This window comes from Pseudorasbora parva, chromosome 22, assembly GCF_024679245.1.
Source record: "Pseudorasbora parva isolate DD20220531a chromosome 22, ASM2467924v1, whole genome shotgun sequence".
Classification (NCBI taxonomy): domain Eukaryota; kingdom Metazoa; phylum Chordata; class Actinopteri; order Cypriniformes; family Gobionidae; genus Pseudorasbora; species Pseudorasbora parva.
Window position 1 is genome coordinate 2,850,046 of NC_090193.1, and position 15,016 is coordinate 2,865,061.

The following is a 15,016-nucleotide window of genomic DNA, read 5'->3' on the forward strand; positions in this document are numbered from 1 at the left end:
ATGTATTTTGGAGATCATGGAGATCATACTGTCAGAGTTTGGAAATGTTTATACTGTAACTAACACACCTAACCCTCCGTAAAGCATTACCATTCACAAAACCATAATCCCATTTCAAGTAATATTTCTGTGACATACACTATATTGCCAAAAGTATCACTGTTAGTGGGATTATAACAAAGTGGAAGCCATTGGGAACAACAGCAATTCAGCCACGAAGTGATAGACCATGTAAAATCACAGAGTAGGGTCAGCACATGCTAAGGGTCACAGTGCGCGGAAGTCACCAACTTTCTGCAGAGTCAACAGCGCCAAACCTCCAAACATCTGTGTCCCTCAGATGAGCTCAAGAACAGCGTAGAGAGCTTCATGGAATGGGTTTCCATGGCCGAGCAGCTCATCCAAGCCTTACATCACCAAGAGCAATGCAAAGCGTGGGATGCAGTGGAGTAAAGAAGCCGCCACTGGACTCTAGAGCAGTGAGACGTGTTCTCTGAGCGACCAATCACGCTTCAGTCTGACAATCACATGGACGAGTCTGGGTTTGGCGGTTGCCAGGAGAACGGGACTTGCCTGACTGCATTGTTCCAAGTGTAAAGTTTGGTGGAGGGGGGATTATGGTGTGGGTTGTTTTTCAGGGGTTGAGCAGTGAAAGGAATGCTTCACCAAGATATTTTGGACAATTTCATGCTCTCAACTTTGTGGGAACAGTTTGGGGACGGCCCCTTCCTGTCCCAGCATGACTGCGCTCCAGTGCACAAAGCGTCGGCCCATAAAGACATGGATGAGGAGTTTGGTGTGGAGGAACTTGACTGGCCTGCACAGAGTCCTGAGCTCAACCCGATAGAACAGCTTTGGGATGAATTAGAGCGGAGACTGAGAGCCAGGCCTTCTCGTCCAACATCAGTGCCTGACCTCACAAATGAGCTTCAAGAAGAATGGGCAAAAATCCCCATAAACACACTCCTAAAACTTGAGGAAAGCCTTCCCAGAAGAGCTGGAGCTGTTAGAGAGGGTGGGCCGACTCCATATTAAACCCTACGGATTAACAATGGGATGCCATTAAAGCTCATGAGCAGGTAAAGGCAGGCGTCCCAAAACTTTTGCCAATATAGTGTATGAAGTATTCTTAACATAACCAAATTGACACTAAAACTGAACACAAGCCTAGTCTAATGATTGCAACGACAACAAAAAAATCTTATATTATCATTATAGTGTAATGTTCCTGCACATCTTTATCTTCAGTGGAATGATCTTCAAGCCTCTGTTTTACTTGAGGAAGAATCCCAGTGTTTTAGCAGCAGGAGCCATCAACATATTAGCCTGATTTCTGTGTGTGATGTGGATCTACAGACAGAAAATACTGATGTTAATGACTGAACATCACTTCACAGAATGGAGCCGCTGCAGACATCTGAATGTGAATATGTGACGTTATTTTTGCTCTATATTAATGAGATTTGTAAGGTGTCTGATGTACTCAATTATATTTTGTTTGCTGACGATACCAGTGTTTTTTGCTCAGGTCCAAATCTGGAAGAGTTGGTAATGGTAGTGGAGAGGGAACTGTACAAACTAAAGAGATGGTTCGATTCAAATAAATAAAAACAAAATTCATGGTATTTAGTAATAAAATTATAGAAAATGATATTAAACTTAAAATTGATAATAATATATTAGAAAGAGTTAATTACATTAAGTTTTTAGGAGTGATTATAGATCATAAAATGGCATGGACATATCATATACAAAATGTTCGAAAGAAAATATCAAAAACAATTGCAATTTTATATAAATTGCAATATTTTTTGAATAAAAGTGCATTATATATATTGTACAGTACTCTCATCACTCCATATTTAACATATGGAATAGAAATCTGGGGAAATATACATCTAGAACTACTCCAGTTTTTCTATTACAAAAAATAAGGCCATCAGAATAATTACACATTCTCCATATAATACCCCAACAAATTCTTTGTTTACTGAGCTGAAAACATTAAAATTCTATGACATGGTAGATTTGTATACTACTATACTGGTGTTTAAGGCAAGGCAACACTTACTCCCACAGTCCTTGCAAGCTATGTTTAATTTGAGAGACAGTAATTATGATCTTAGAGGGACATATGTGTTTATACCATATTGTAGAACCAATTTAAGAAGAAACTGCCCATCAAATAAAGGTGTTCAGGTGTGGAATAGCTTCCCTGATGAATTAAAAAAGGCTAATTCATTAATACAGTTTAAAATACTTTATAAAGGACTGGTAATGAATAAATATAACAAATGATGATGGTAATGATGACTGATGGTAGTGGTAATGGAAATGATAATGGTAATAATAATAATAATCATAATAATAAATAAGAAAACTATAATAATAACAACGATGTATGTTCTTCCAAATACACATTGAGAATATCTTATATTTGATATATTAAATTAATGTCAATTAGTGCAGCTTGTGTGGAGTTAAGGGTAGGCATAATAAGCTTTAGCTTCAGCCTACACCTTTGGTCAATTAGAGTGTAAACTTAATTTTTTTATTTTTTATTTAAAAAAATATTTATTTTATGGTTATGTATGTGTGCATGCATATACAGTATTGTATGTATGTTCCCATATGACTAGTGCTATTTTGTGTAAAATGATTGCAACTGGAATTTTGCTTGTTGACAAAAAAACCAAATAAATAAAAATAATAATAATAATAAAAAAATTAATAAAAAAACAATACTCAGCAGGAACTGAAGTCACCATGGAATAATAATGGACAATTCATATTGTTTTAAAGAGTATTATTGCATATTTATATACGCTGTCGTTCAAAAGTTTTTGATCTGTAACATTTTTAATGTTTTTAGAAGAAGTCTCTTCTGCTCACCAAGAGCATCATTTAATTTATTTTTTAAGTGTAATTTATTCCTGTGATCAAAGCTGAATTTATCATCATTACTCCAGTCTTCAGTGTCACATGATCCTTCACTAATCATTCTCAGATGAGGATCTGATGATCAACACACAGTTATGATTATTATCAGTGTTGAAAAGGATTCTTTAATGAATACAGATATATATTCTTTTGAAGAACAGTATTTATCTGAAATAGAAAGCTTTTGCAACATTGTACTACTACATTGTGTGTGTGTGTGTGTGTGGGGGGGGGGGGTAAAGGGGGTAAAGAAGTAAAGTAAAGTAAAGAAGACATTTATAATATTAAAACAGATTCTGTCTAAAATAAGGCAGTGGCTATTACACTCGATAATTAATTAATTAATTAATTTCTTAGCGAAAGATGATATTTACACATTTACACCATGTAAAAGTAGCATTTCCTGCAATATGTGTAAATAGTAATTACATGCTATTTAAACCTTATTTTGACAGATATATACTATTTGCGCCTCAGCATTGCTGTATATTAGCAGGATGCAATAATAATAGAGTGTAAATGATTATATATTTCGTTAGACACTTGTAAATGCCTTTCCGATGTGATATGTGATGGGAAAAGGCGGATTTGAACCCGTGTTGATCGCGTCACAACAGATCCTTAAGTTTTACGCTCTACACCACAGAAGAAGCGGAAATATGCACGTCTTTTTTAAAATCTTGTCTGGCCAAAGCGGGCATTGTTAGGTGAAGCTAATGCGAATAGCCAAAAAGGCTCACTATTTGCACTTGGCACTAAATGCTGCTCTTTTGAACTTTCTATGTGGTTAAATGGCAGCAAAAACATGATGAAACATTTCAGTGAATGAGAAATCACTAGCACTGACGCCCTATAATAACGCTGATGCATGACAATCACACCTACCGTACATGGAGGCTGCATCCACGGCTCTCCATCCACCTGCATGGGCAGAGTTTTATATGTTCTACAGGAAAGGAGTGCTGTTAATAATATTCAGATTCACTTGCTTATCCAAATGCACAGTATATTGTAAAACACGTCATCTGGCTTCACCTGATCGTGACGTGAGCAGCCTGAACCAGGCGATGTGCTTTACTCTTCAACCCCGCGTAAATCTGCCCCATTTCCACCACACTCTCCAGCCCGACAACCTCGAGGAGTTTATCATTCATTTCTGAAACACAGCATTTAGTATCAAAGACAGCATCATCATCAACACACACACACGCACGCGCACGCACACACACACACACACGTTTGTTTTTGTGACATATAGGGACATTCCATAGGCGTAATGGTTTTTATACTGTACAAACCGTATTTTCTATCCCCTTACACTGCCCCTAAACCTACCCAACACACACACACACACACACACACACACACACACACACACACACACACACACACACACACACACACACACACACACACACACACACACACACACACACACGAAACTGACTTCATTAACACACATTCCTAATCTCATTTGTTCATGAACTCATTGGTTCATGTTACTTCAGAGAAGAATGTTTTTTCTGTTTATTCCTTCTTAAATATGTAATAATAACCTTACGTATAAAAGTATAAAAGACAACTCACGCGTAGCGGCCCAAACAGCCTTCTTTAGGGTATGACCCTGAAGCGTGGGTTGTTTTTTCCCCCATGTCTTTTATACTTTCTATCATGAAATAGCCAGTTTAATAAAGGCTTTTTATAAATTTCTAAAGAAGAGTGCCTTGGATTTCCTTCTACTATAGATTTTATAATGTTGTATTTCTGCTTTAGTTAGTATATCAGGTTAAAGCTACACTGTGTAACTTTTTTAGTTTATTCTTAGCTAAAAACACTTAGTTCTTTCAAAAATATATGTGCTCATTAATGTATATTTACTTCGTTCAAGTAATATAGTATTCTCGTAAGTTTATAATATACCATTGAAAATACATACGGGTGAGGGGTTCGAATGCCGGTAATTTCGTTTAGGGCAACCGTATAAACATGTATATTATAATATGTATATAATATGTATTCCATATTGCATTTCTGTCTCCTCATAAATACTAACCTTAGAATTGACAGCAATTTTATATCTTGTTTTTTTATTACTATTGCAGTAAGCATTTTCTTACCCTGTGAGCACATCTTAAGAGCCTCAGGATCAACAGTGACATCTTGCCACTTCTTTAGTTTCTCAACACTCTTTGTTTCCCCCCACAGGTTTGAACCGCCGTGCATGCTGGGAATGTTCAGGACAGCAACGCCCTCCAACGAGAGTCTGCTCAGGTCGACAGGAACGCCACAACACTACAGGGACAGAGAGTCATCAGACAACACTCCTCAGTGACCGCGAACGATCATTAATGCTATTAATCTATAATCAGTAATGTTATCTGATATGTCCAATTGTAGAAAAGAGTGTAAAAAATGTTATGATGATGAAAAATGCAGTAAAAAGTGTAATATTGTGAAATATTATCATAATTTAAATCAGCTGTTCTCTATGTGAATATATAGTAAAGTGTAATTTATTCCTGTGATCAAACATCATTACTTCAGTGTCACATGAGCCTTCACTAATCATTCAGCACAAATGCTCAACACACATTTATGATTATTATCAGTGTTGAAAACAGTTGTGTAGTTTGAACAAAAAATATTAATACGCAAAAACAGTTTTCAGCATTCAAATGAAAGGTCAGCTTTAATAACAGAAATAAATTACATTTTAAAATATATCAAAATGCAAATCATTTCTTTTAAAATGTAATATTTCATAATATTGGTGTTTTTTACTGTATTTCAGATCAATTAAATTCAGCCTACGTTCAAAAACATTTAAAAAAGTTTTAATTATTTGCAAGTATTGACTGCCAGTGTGGATAGCTAATATATATATATATATATATATATATATATATATATATATATATATATATATATATATATTATTTTAAAGTTTTTATTTTATTATATGGCACTTTTCTAATCACAAAACTTGAAAGTTGTCAGATTTACCATGTTCTAGTGTAAGTTTGAGAATATGAAAATATTTCGAGTTAAATGAATGTTCTTTGAAAGTTCAGAGAAAGGACTAAAGAAAGCCTGGAAACAGTTACATATTCACTCTTATCTTCTAATATACTCAGAACTGCTACGTTAATGTTTCTTTGTGTGATGAATAACATAAATGGCATTAAATCTGAGAATCAGTAGTAGTTTGCCTCCCTGGATATTAATATTGGTTGTTTAACATCTTTTTATCATTAACGATTGGCAAATATTGCCCCATCATGTTTAGATGCTTACCTCTTACCTGGCATGAAGCGTTAAAAAGTGCCGCGCTGCTCGGCTAATGTGGACAATAAATCCCACCTTCGTCGATTTAATTAGCTATCTCAACATTTTGAGATTGATACACACTTTTAGACCGCTGTACACTAGATAGATTAGAGTTTTTGACTCAAGTGGGCTACGCGGGCCATTCGTCTGGGTTGATGGAAAGATAGGCTATGTAAATTTACAAAAAGTCGCTTATCGATGTCTTTATGGACCGACGCTTTGTGCACTGGAGCGCAGTCATGTTGGGACAGGAAGGGGCCGTCCCCAAGCTGTTCCCACAAAGTTGGGAGCATGAAATTGTCCAAAAAGTTCCTTTCACTGGAACTAAGGCGCTAAGTCCAATCACTGAAAAACAAACCCACCCCATAATCCCCCCTCCACCAAACTTAACACAATGCAGTCAGGCAATTCCCATTGTCAGGGCGTGGTGCCATGAAAAGGGTGCAAGGATTTAAGTGCAGGAATAAAGCGATTTATTTAAATACAAAATAAAATCAAACATCCACGAGGGGGGAAAATCAAACATCAAATAAACTAAACACAAGCAGCAGGGACATGTAGCATGACATGAACAGGGACATCCAACAACTATACAGCACAGGACTGCAAACACAAGGAGATTATAAAGGGAACAAACAAGGCAGGAAATGAGGGAGAACAGGTGGGGCAAATAATAAATAATGAGATAACAAGAGGGGCGGGAGACATGACATATGACCAAAACATCACAAATCAAAGCACATGGCTAGAAAATAATAAAAACACCATATGTGCGAAACAAGACAAGACAGACATGTGGCAACCTTTCTCCTGGCAACCGCCAAACCCAGACTCGTCCATGGGATTGTCAGACTGAAGCGTGATTGGTCGCTCAGAGAACACGTCTCACTGCTCTAGAGTCCAGTGGCGGCTGCTTTACTCCACTGCATCCCACGCTTTGCATTGCTCTTGGTGATGTAAGGCTTGGATGAGCTGCTCTCTGTGTGTGTGTTGTTCTGCTGTATGTGTGTGTGTGTGTTCTGGTGTGTGTTTGTGTGTCTCTCTGGCGTGACTTTGTGTGTGTGTTGTTCTGCTGTATGTGTGTGTGTGTGTTCTGGTGTGTGTTTGTGTGTCACTCTGGCGTGACTCTGTGTGTGTGTTGTTCTGCTGTATGTGTGTGTGTGTTCTGGTGTGTGTTTGTGTGTCACTCTGGCGTGACTCTGTGTGTGTGTTGTTCTGCTGTATGTGTGTGTGTGTGTTCTGGTGTGTGTTTGTGTGTCTCTCTGGCGTGACTTTGTGTGTGTGTTGTTCTGCTGTATGTGTGTGTGTGTTCTGGTGTGTGTTTGTGTGTCACTCTGGCGTGACTCTGTGTGTGTGTTGTTCTGCTGTATGTGTGTGTGTGTTCTGGTGTGTTTGTGTGTCACTCTAGCGTGACTCTGTGTGTGTGTTGTTCTGCTGTATGTGTGTGTGTGTTCTGGTGTGTGTTTGTGTGTCACTCTGGCGTGACTTTGTGTGTGTGTTGTTCTGCTGTATGTGTGTGTTTGTGTGTCACTCAAGCGTGACTCTGTGTGTGTGTTGTTCTGCTGTATGTGTGTGTGTGTTCTGGTGTGTGTTTGTGTGTCACTCTGGCGTGACTCTGTGTGTGTGTTGTTCTGCTGTATGTGTGTGTGTGTGTTCTGGTGTGTGTTTGTGTGTCACTCTGGTGTGACTGTGTGTGTGTTGTTCTGCTGTATGTGTGAGTGTGTTCTGGTGTGTGTTTGTGTGTCACTCTGGCGTGACTCTGTGTGTGTGTTGTTCTGCTGTATGTGTGTGTGTGTGTTCTGGTGTGTGTTTGTGTGTCACTCTGGCGTGACTCTGTGTGTGTGTTGTTCTGCTGTATGTGTGTGTGTGTTCTGGTGTGTGTTTGTGTGTCTCTCTGGCGTGACTTTGTGTGTGTGTTGTTCTGCTGTATGTGTGTGTGTGTTCTGGTGTGTTTGTGTGTCACTCTAGCGTGACTCTGTGTGTGTGTTGTTCTGCTGTATGTGTGTGTGTGTGTTCTGGTGTGTGTTTGTGTGTCTCTCTGGCGTGACTTTGTGTGTGTGTTGTTCTGCTGTATGTGTGTGTGTGTGTTCTGGTGTGTGTTTTTGTGTCTCTCTGGCGTGACTTTGTGTGTGTTGTTCTGCTGTATGTGTGAGTGTGTTCTGGTGTGTGTTTGTGTGTCACTCTGGCGTGACTCTGTGTGTGTGTTGTTCTGCTGTATGTGTGTGTGTGTGTGTGTTCTGGTGTGTGTTTGTGTGTCACTCTGGCGTGACTGTGTGTGTGTTGTTCTGCTGTATGTGTGTGTGTGTGTTCTGGTGTGTGTTTTTGTGTCTCTCTGGCGTGACTTTGTGTGTGTGTTGTTCTGCTGTATGTGTGTGTGTGTGTTCTGGTGTGTGTTTGTGTGTCACTCTGGCGTGACTCTGTGTGTGTGTTGTTCTGCTGTATGTGTGTGTGTGTGTTCTGGTGTGTGTTTGTGTGTCACTCTGGCGTGACTTTGTGTGTGTGTTGTTCTGCTGTATGTGTGAGTGTGTTCTGGTGTGTGTTTGTGTGTCACTCTGGCGTGACTCTGTGTGTGTGTTGTTCTGCTGTATGTGTGAGTGTGTTCTGGTGTGTGTTTGTGTGTCACTCTGGCGTGACTCTGTGTGTGTGTTGTTCTGCTGTATGTGTGTGTGTGTGTTCTGGTGTGTGTTTGTGTGTCTCTCTGGCGTGACTTTGTGTGTGTGTTGTTCTGCTGTATGTGTGTGTGTGTTCTGGTGTGTGTTTGTGTGTCACTCTGGCGTGACTCTGTGTGTGTGTTGTTCTGCTGTATGTGTGTGTGTGTTCTGGTGTGTTTGTGTGTCACTCTAGCGTGACTCTGTGTGTGTGTTGTTCTGCTGCATGTGTGTGTGTGTTCTGGTGTGTGTTTGTGTGTCACTCTGGCGTGACTTTGTGTGTGTGTTGTTCTGCTGTATGTGTGTGTTTGTGTGTCACTCAAGCGTGACTCTGTGTGTGTGTTGTTCTGCTGTATGTGTGTGTGTGTTCTGGTGTGTGTTTGTGTGTCACTCTGGCGTGACTCTGTGTGTGTGTTGTTCTGCTGTATGTGTGTGTGTGTGTTCTGGTGTGTGTTTGTGTGTCACTCTGGCGTGACTGTGTGTGTGTTGTTCTGCTGTATGTGTGAGTGTGTTCTGGTGTGTGTTTGTGTGTCACTCTGGCGTGACTCTGTGTGTGTGTTGTTCTGCTGTATGTGTGTGTGTGTGTTCTGGTGTGTGTTTGTGTGTCACTCTGGCGTGACTCTGTGTGTGTGTTGTTCTGCTGTATGTGTGTGTGTGTGTTCTGGTGTGTGTTTGTGTGTCTCTCTGGCGTGACTTTGTGTGTGTGTTGTTCTGCTGTATGTGTGTGTGTGTTCTGGTGTGTTTGTGTGTCACTCTAGCGTGACTCTGTGTGTGTGTTGTTCTGCTGTATGTGTGTGTGTGTGTTCTGGTGTGTGTTTGTGTGTCTCTCTGGCGTGACTTTGTGTGTGTGTTGTTCTGCTGTATGTGTGTGTGTGTGTTCTGGTGTGTGTTTTTGTGTCTCTCTGGCGTGACTTTGTGTGTGTTGTTCTGCTGTATGTGTGAGTGTGTTCTGGTGTGTGTTTGTGTGTCACTCTGGCGTGACTCTGTGTGTGTGTTGTTCTGCTGTATGTGTGTGTGTGTGTGTGTTCTGGTGTGTGTTTGTGTGTCACTCTGGCGTGACTGTGTGTGTGTTGTTCTGCTGTATGTGTGTGTGTGTGTGTTCTGGTGTGTGTTTTTGTGTCTCTCTGGCGTGACTTTGTGTGTGTGTTGTTCTGCTGTATGTGTGTGTGTGTGTTCTGGTGTGTGTTTGTGTGTCACTCTGGCGTGACTCTGTGTGTGTGTTGTTCTGCTGTATGTGTGTGTGTGTGTTCTGGTGTGTGTTTGTGTGTCACTCTGGCGTGACTTTGTGTGTGTGTTGTTCTGCTGTATGTGTGAGTGTGTTCTGGTGTGTGTTTGTGTGTCACTCTGGCGTGACTCTGTGTGTGTGTTGTTCTGCTGTATGTGTGAGTGTGTTCTGGTGTGTGTTTGTGTGTCACTCTGGCGTGACTCTGTGTGTGTGTTGTTCTGCTGTATGTGTGTGAGTGTGTTCTGGTGTGTGTTTTTGTGTCTCTCTGGCGTGACTTTGTGTGTGTGTTGTTCTGCTGTATGTGTGTGTGTGTGTTCTGGTGTGTGTTTGTGTGTCACTCTGGCGTGACTGTGTGTGTGTTGTTCTGCTGTATGTGTGTGTGTGTGTTCTGGTGTGTGTTTGTGTGTCTCAATGGCGTGACTTTGTGTGTGTGTTGTTCTGCTGTATGTGTGAGTGTGTTCTGGTGTGTGTTTGTGTGTCACTCTGGCGTGACTCTGTGTGTGTGTTGTTCTGCTGTATGTGTGTGTGTGTTCTGGTGTGTGTTTGTGTGTCACTCTGGCGTGACTGTGTGTGTGTTGTTCTGCTGTATGTGTGTCACTCTGGCGTGACTCTGTGTGTGTGTTGTTCTGCTGTATGTGTGTGTGTGTTCTGGTGTGTGTTTGTGTGTCACTCTGGCGTGACTTTGTGTGTGTGTTGTTCTGCTTTATGTGTGTGTGTGTGTTCTGGTGTGTGTTTTTGTGTCTCTCTGGCGTGACTTTGTGTGTGTTGTTCTGCTGTATGTGTGAGTGTGTTCTGGTGTGTGTTTGTGTGTCACTCTGGCGTGACTCTGTGTGTGTGTTGTTCTGCTGTATGTGTGTGTGTGTGTGTGTGTTCTGGTGTGTGTTTGTGTGTCACTCTGGCGTGACTGTGTGTGTGTTGTTCTGCTGTATGTGTGTGTGTGTGTTCTGGTGTGTGTTTTTGTGTCTCTCTGGCGTGACTTTGTGTGTGTGTTGTTCTGCTGTATGTGTGTGTGTGTGTTCTGGTGTGTGTTTTTGTGTCTCTCTGGCGTGACTGTGTGTGTGTTGTTCTGCTGTATGTGTGTGTGTGTGTTCTGGTGTGTGTTTGTGTGTCACTCTGGCGTGACTCTGTGTGTGTGTTGTTCTGCTGTATGTGTGTGTGTGTTCTGGTGTGTGTTTGTGTGTCTCTCTGGCGTGACTTTGTGTGTGTGTTGTTCTGCTGTATGTGTGAGTGTGTTCTGGTGTGTGTTTGTGTGTCACTCTGGCGTGACTCTGTGTGTGTGTTGTTCTGCTGTATGTGTGTCTGTGTGTTCTGGTGTGTGTTTTTGTGTCTCTCTGGCGTGACTTTGTGTGTGTGTTGTTCTGCTGTATGTGTGTGTGTGTGTTCTGGTGTGTGTTTGTGTGTCACTCTGGCGTGACTGTGTGTGTGTTGTTCTGCTGTATGTGTGTGTGTGTGTTCTGGTGTGTGTTTGTGTGTCTCTCTGGCGTGACTTTGTGTGTGTGTTGTTCTGCTGTATGTGTGAGTATGTTCTGGTGTGTGTTTGTGTGTCACTCTGGCGTGACTCTGTGTGTGTGTTGTTCTGCTGTATGTGTGTGTGTGTGTTCTGGTGTGTGTTTGTGTGTCACTCTGGCGTGACTCTGTGTGTGTGTTGTTCTGCTGTATGTGTGTGTGTGTTCTGGTGTGTGTTTGTGTGTCTCTCTGGCGTGACTTTGTGTGTGTGTTGTTCTGCTGTATGTGTGTGTGTGTTCTGGTGTGTTTGTGTGTCACTCTAGCGTGACTCTGTGTGTGTGTTGTTCTGCTGTATGTGTGTGTGTGTGTTCTGGTGTGTGTTTGTGTGTCTCTCTGGCGTGACTTTGTGTGTGTGTTGTTCTGCTGTATGTGTGTGTGTGTGTTCTGGTGTGTGTTTTTGTGTCTCTCTGGCGTGACTTTGTGTGTGTTGTTCTGCTGTATGTGTGAGTGTGTTCTGGTGTGTGTTTGTGTGTCACTCTGGCGTGACTCTGTGTGTGTGTTGTTCTGCTGTATGTGTGTGTGTGTGTGTGTGTTCTGGTGTGTGTTTGTGTGTCACTCTGGCGTGACTGTGTGTGTGTTGTTCTGCTGTATGTGTGTGTGTGTGTTCTGGTGTGTGTTTTTGTGTCTCTCTGGCGTGACTTTGTGTGTGTGTTGTTCTGCTGTATGTGTGTGTGTGTGTTCTGGTGTGTGTTTGTGTGTCACTCTGGCGTGACTCTGTGTGTGTGTTGTTCTGCTGTATGTGTGTGTGTGTGTTCTGGTGTGTGTTTGTGTGTCACTCTGGCGTGACTTTGTGTGTGTGTTGTTCTGCTGTATGTGTGAGTGTGTTCTGGTGTGTGTTTGTGTGTCACTCTGGCGTGACTCTGTGTGTGTGTTGTTCTGCTGTATGTGTGAGTGTGTTCTGGTGTGTGTTTGTGTGTCACTCTGGCGTGACTCTGTGTGTGTGTTGTTCTGCTGTATGTGTGTGTGTGTGTTCTGGTGTGTGTTTTTGTGTCTCTCTGGCGTGACTTTGTGTGTGTGTTGTTCTGCTGTATGTGTGTGTGTGTGTTCTGGTGTGTGTTTGTGTGTCACTCTGGCGTGACTGTGTGTGTGTTGTTCTGCTGTATGTGTGTGTGTGTGTTCTGGTGTGTGTTTGTGTGTCTCTCTGGCGTGACTTTGTGTGTGTTGTTCTGCTGTATGTGTGAGTGTGTTCTGGTGTGTGTTTGTGTGTCACTCTGGCGTGACTCTGTGTGTGTGTTGTTCTGCTGTATGTGTGTGTGTGTTCTGGTGTGTGTTTGTGTGTCACTCTGGCGTGACTGTGTGTGTGTTGTTCTGCTGTATGTGTGTCACTCTGGCGTGACTCTGTGTGTGTGTTGTTCTGCTGTATGTGTGTGTGTGTTCTGGTGTGTGTTTGTGTGTCACTCTGGCGTGACTTTGTGTGTGTGTTGTTCTGCTGTATGTGTGTGTGTGTGTTCTGGTGTGTGTTTTTGTGTCTCTCTGGCGTGACTTTGTGTGTGTTGTTCTGCTGTATGTGTGAGTGTGTTCTGGTGTGTGTTTGTGTGTCACTCTGGCGTGACTCTGTGTGTGTGTTGTTCTGCTGTATGTGTGTGTGTGTGTGTGTGTGTTCTGGTGTGTGTTTGTGTGTCACTCTGGCGTGACTGTGTGTGTGTTGTTCTGCTGTATGTGTGTGTGTGTGTTCTGGTGTGTGTTTTTGTGTCTCTCTGGCGTGACTTTGTGTGTGTGTTGTTCTGCTGTATGTGTGTGTGTGTGTTCTGGTGTGTGTTTTTGTGTCTCTCTGGCGTGACTGTGTGTGTGTTGTTCTGCTGTATGTGTGTGTGTGTGTTCTGGTGTGTGTTTGTGTGTCACTCTGGCGTGACTCTGTGTGTGTGTTGTTCTGCTGTATGTGTGTGTTCTGGTGTGTGTTTGTGTGTCTCTCTGGCGTGACTTTGTGTGTGTGTTGTTCTGCTGTATGTGTGAGTGTGTTCTGGTGTGTGTTTGTGTGTCACTCTGGCGTGACTCTGTGTGTGTGTTGTTCTGCTGTATGTGTGTGTGTGTGTTCTGGTGTGTGTTTGTGTGTCTCTCTGGCGTGACTTTGTGTGTGTGTTGTTCTGCTGTATGTGTGTGTGTGTGTTCTGGTGTGTGTTTGTGTGTCTCTCTGGCGTGACTTTGTGTGTGTGTTGTTCTGCTGTATGTGTGAGTGTTTTCTGGTGTGTGTTTGTGTGTCACTCTGGCGTGACTCTGTGTGTGTGTTGTTCTGCTGTATGTGTGTGTGTGTTCTGGTGTGTGTTTGTGTGTCACTCTGGCGTGACTTTGTGTGCGTGTTGTTCTGCTGTATGTGTGTGTGTGTTCTGGTGTGTGTTTGTGTGTCACTCTGGCGTGACTCTGTGTGTGTGTTGTTCTGCTGTATGTGTGTGTGTGTTCTGGTGTGTGTTTGTGTGTCACTCTGGCGTGACTCTGTGTGTGTGTTGTTCTGCTGTATGTGTGTGTGTGTTCTGGTGTGTGTTTGTGTGTCACTCTGGCATGACTTTGTGTGTGTGTTGTTCTGCTGTGTGTGTGTGTGTGTTCTGGTGTGTGTTTGTGTGTCAAGGTGAACAAACTTACACTCAGTCAGTTCAAAAAAAGAAATACAAAACCTGTGCTAATTGAAAGAAAACAAATTGATAAAAAGTTACGCGTTTTAACGCTCGATGGCACCGTGCCGAATGTGAAGAGGGGGATTGCCATGTTAATATTGGACTGAATCGGCCACCGTAGGAGTTAAAACGAAATCAGAATTGAGAGGAACAGAAAATATTGATCAATGGATGGTCATAAAGCTTTACACCGCTAGAAAACATCACACAGTGTAGCTTTAAATCCAGTATTTGGTGATAATATAGCGTAATGGGAGATTTAAAGGCAGTTTAAAACACCAATTTTCAACACAGCACAAGAGTTAAACACAAACATTTACCTCAATGCTGAGGCATTCCTTGATGTTCCTGCAGGAAGCTGAAACGGTCTCAGATGTTGCGAGTTGAAAATACCACAGCTTATTTCTGGCTCTTTCAGGGCATTAAACATAAAATGTAGAACTATTAAAACTGAAGTAATAAATGCACAAAATATCTAGTTAAAGGCACAATATGTAAGCTTTTTCTAAAATATTCAAAAACCACTAGAACAGTGTTATAAATTTAGTTGACTTGCATTATCCCAGATGTTTCCAAGAATGTTTAAATCCAAAAGATGAGCACTTTTAACCAGGACACGAGTTCCAGTTCACGCGTCGCCTATCAATGACATCATACCCGCATTTCTTTATTTTGCAGAAACTATGGAAACACCAAAGCGGCTTTAATATCTGATGTGTTTTATTAGACAGGTGAGCAACTGTTTGAATCATTCATGGACA

The 15,016-nt window shown here is 41.8% G+C and overlaps 1 protein-coding gene across 1 annotated transcript in view; it reads right to left on the reverse strand.

Annotated features, from left to right (window-relative positions):
• Positions 1–466: 466 nt before the first annotated feature.
• Positions 467–15,016, reverse strand: part of dgkab (diacylglycerol kinase, alpha b) — a 62,622-nt gene continuing 48,072 nt past the window's right edge. Inside the window, exons 20-24 of the mRNA XM_067431911.1 lie at positions 14,576–14,666; positions 5,058–5,232; positions 3,976–4,096; positions 3,826–3,886; positions 467–1,350 (exon numbers count right to left, since the gene is read on the reverse strand). Of these exons, the coding sequence (XP_067288012.1) occupies positions 1,273–1,350; positions 3,826–3,886; positions 3,976–4,096; positions 5,058–5,232; positions 14,576–14,666 (526 nt within the window). The 3' untranslated portion in view covers positions 467–1,272. The remainder of the gene's footprint in view (positions 1,351–3,825; positions 3,887–3,975; positions 4,097–5,057; positions 5,233–14,575; positions 14,667–15,016) is intronic.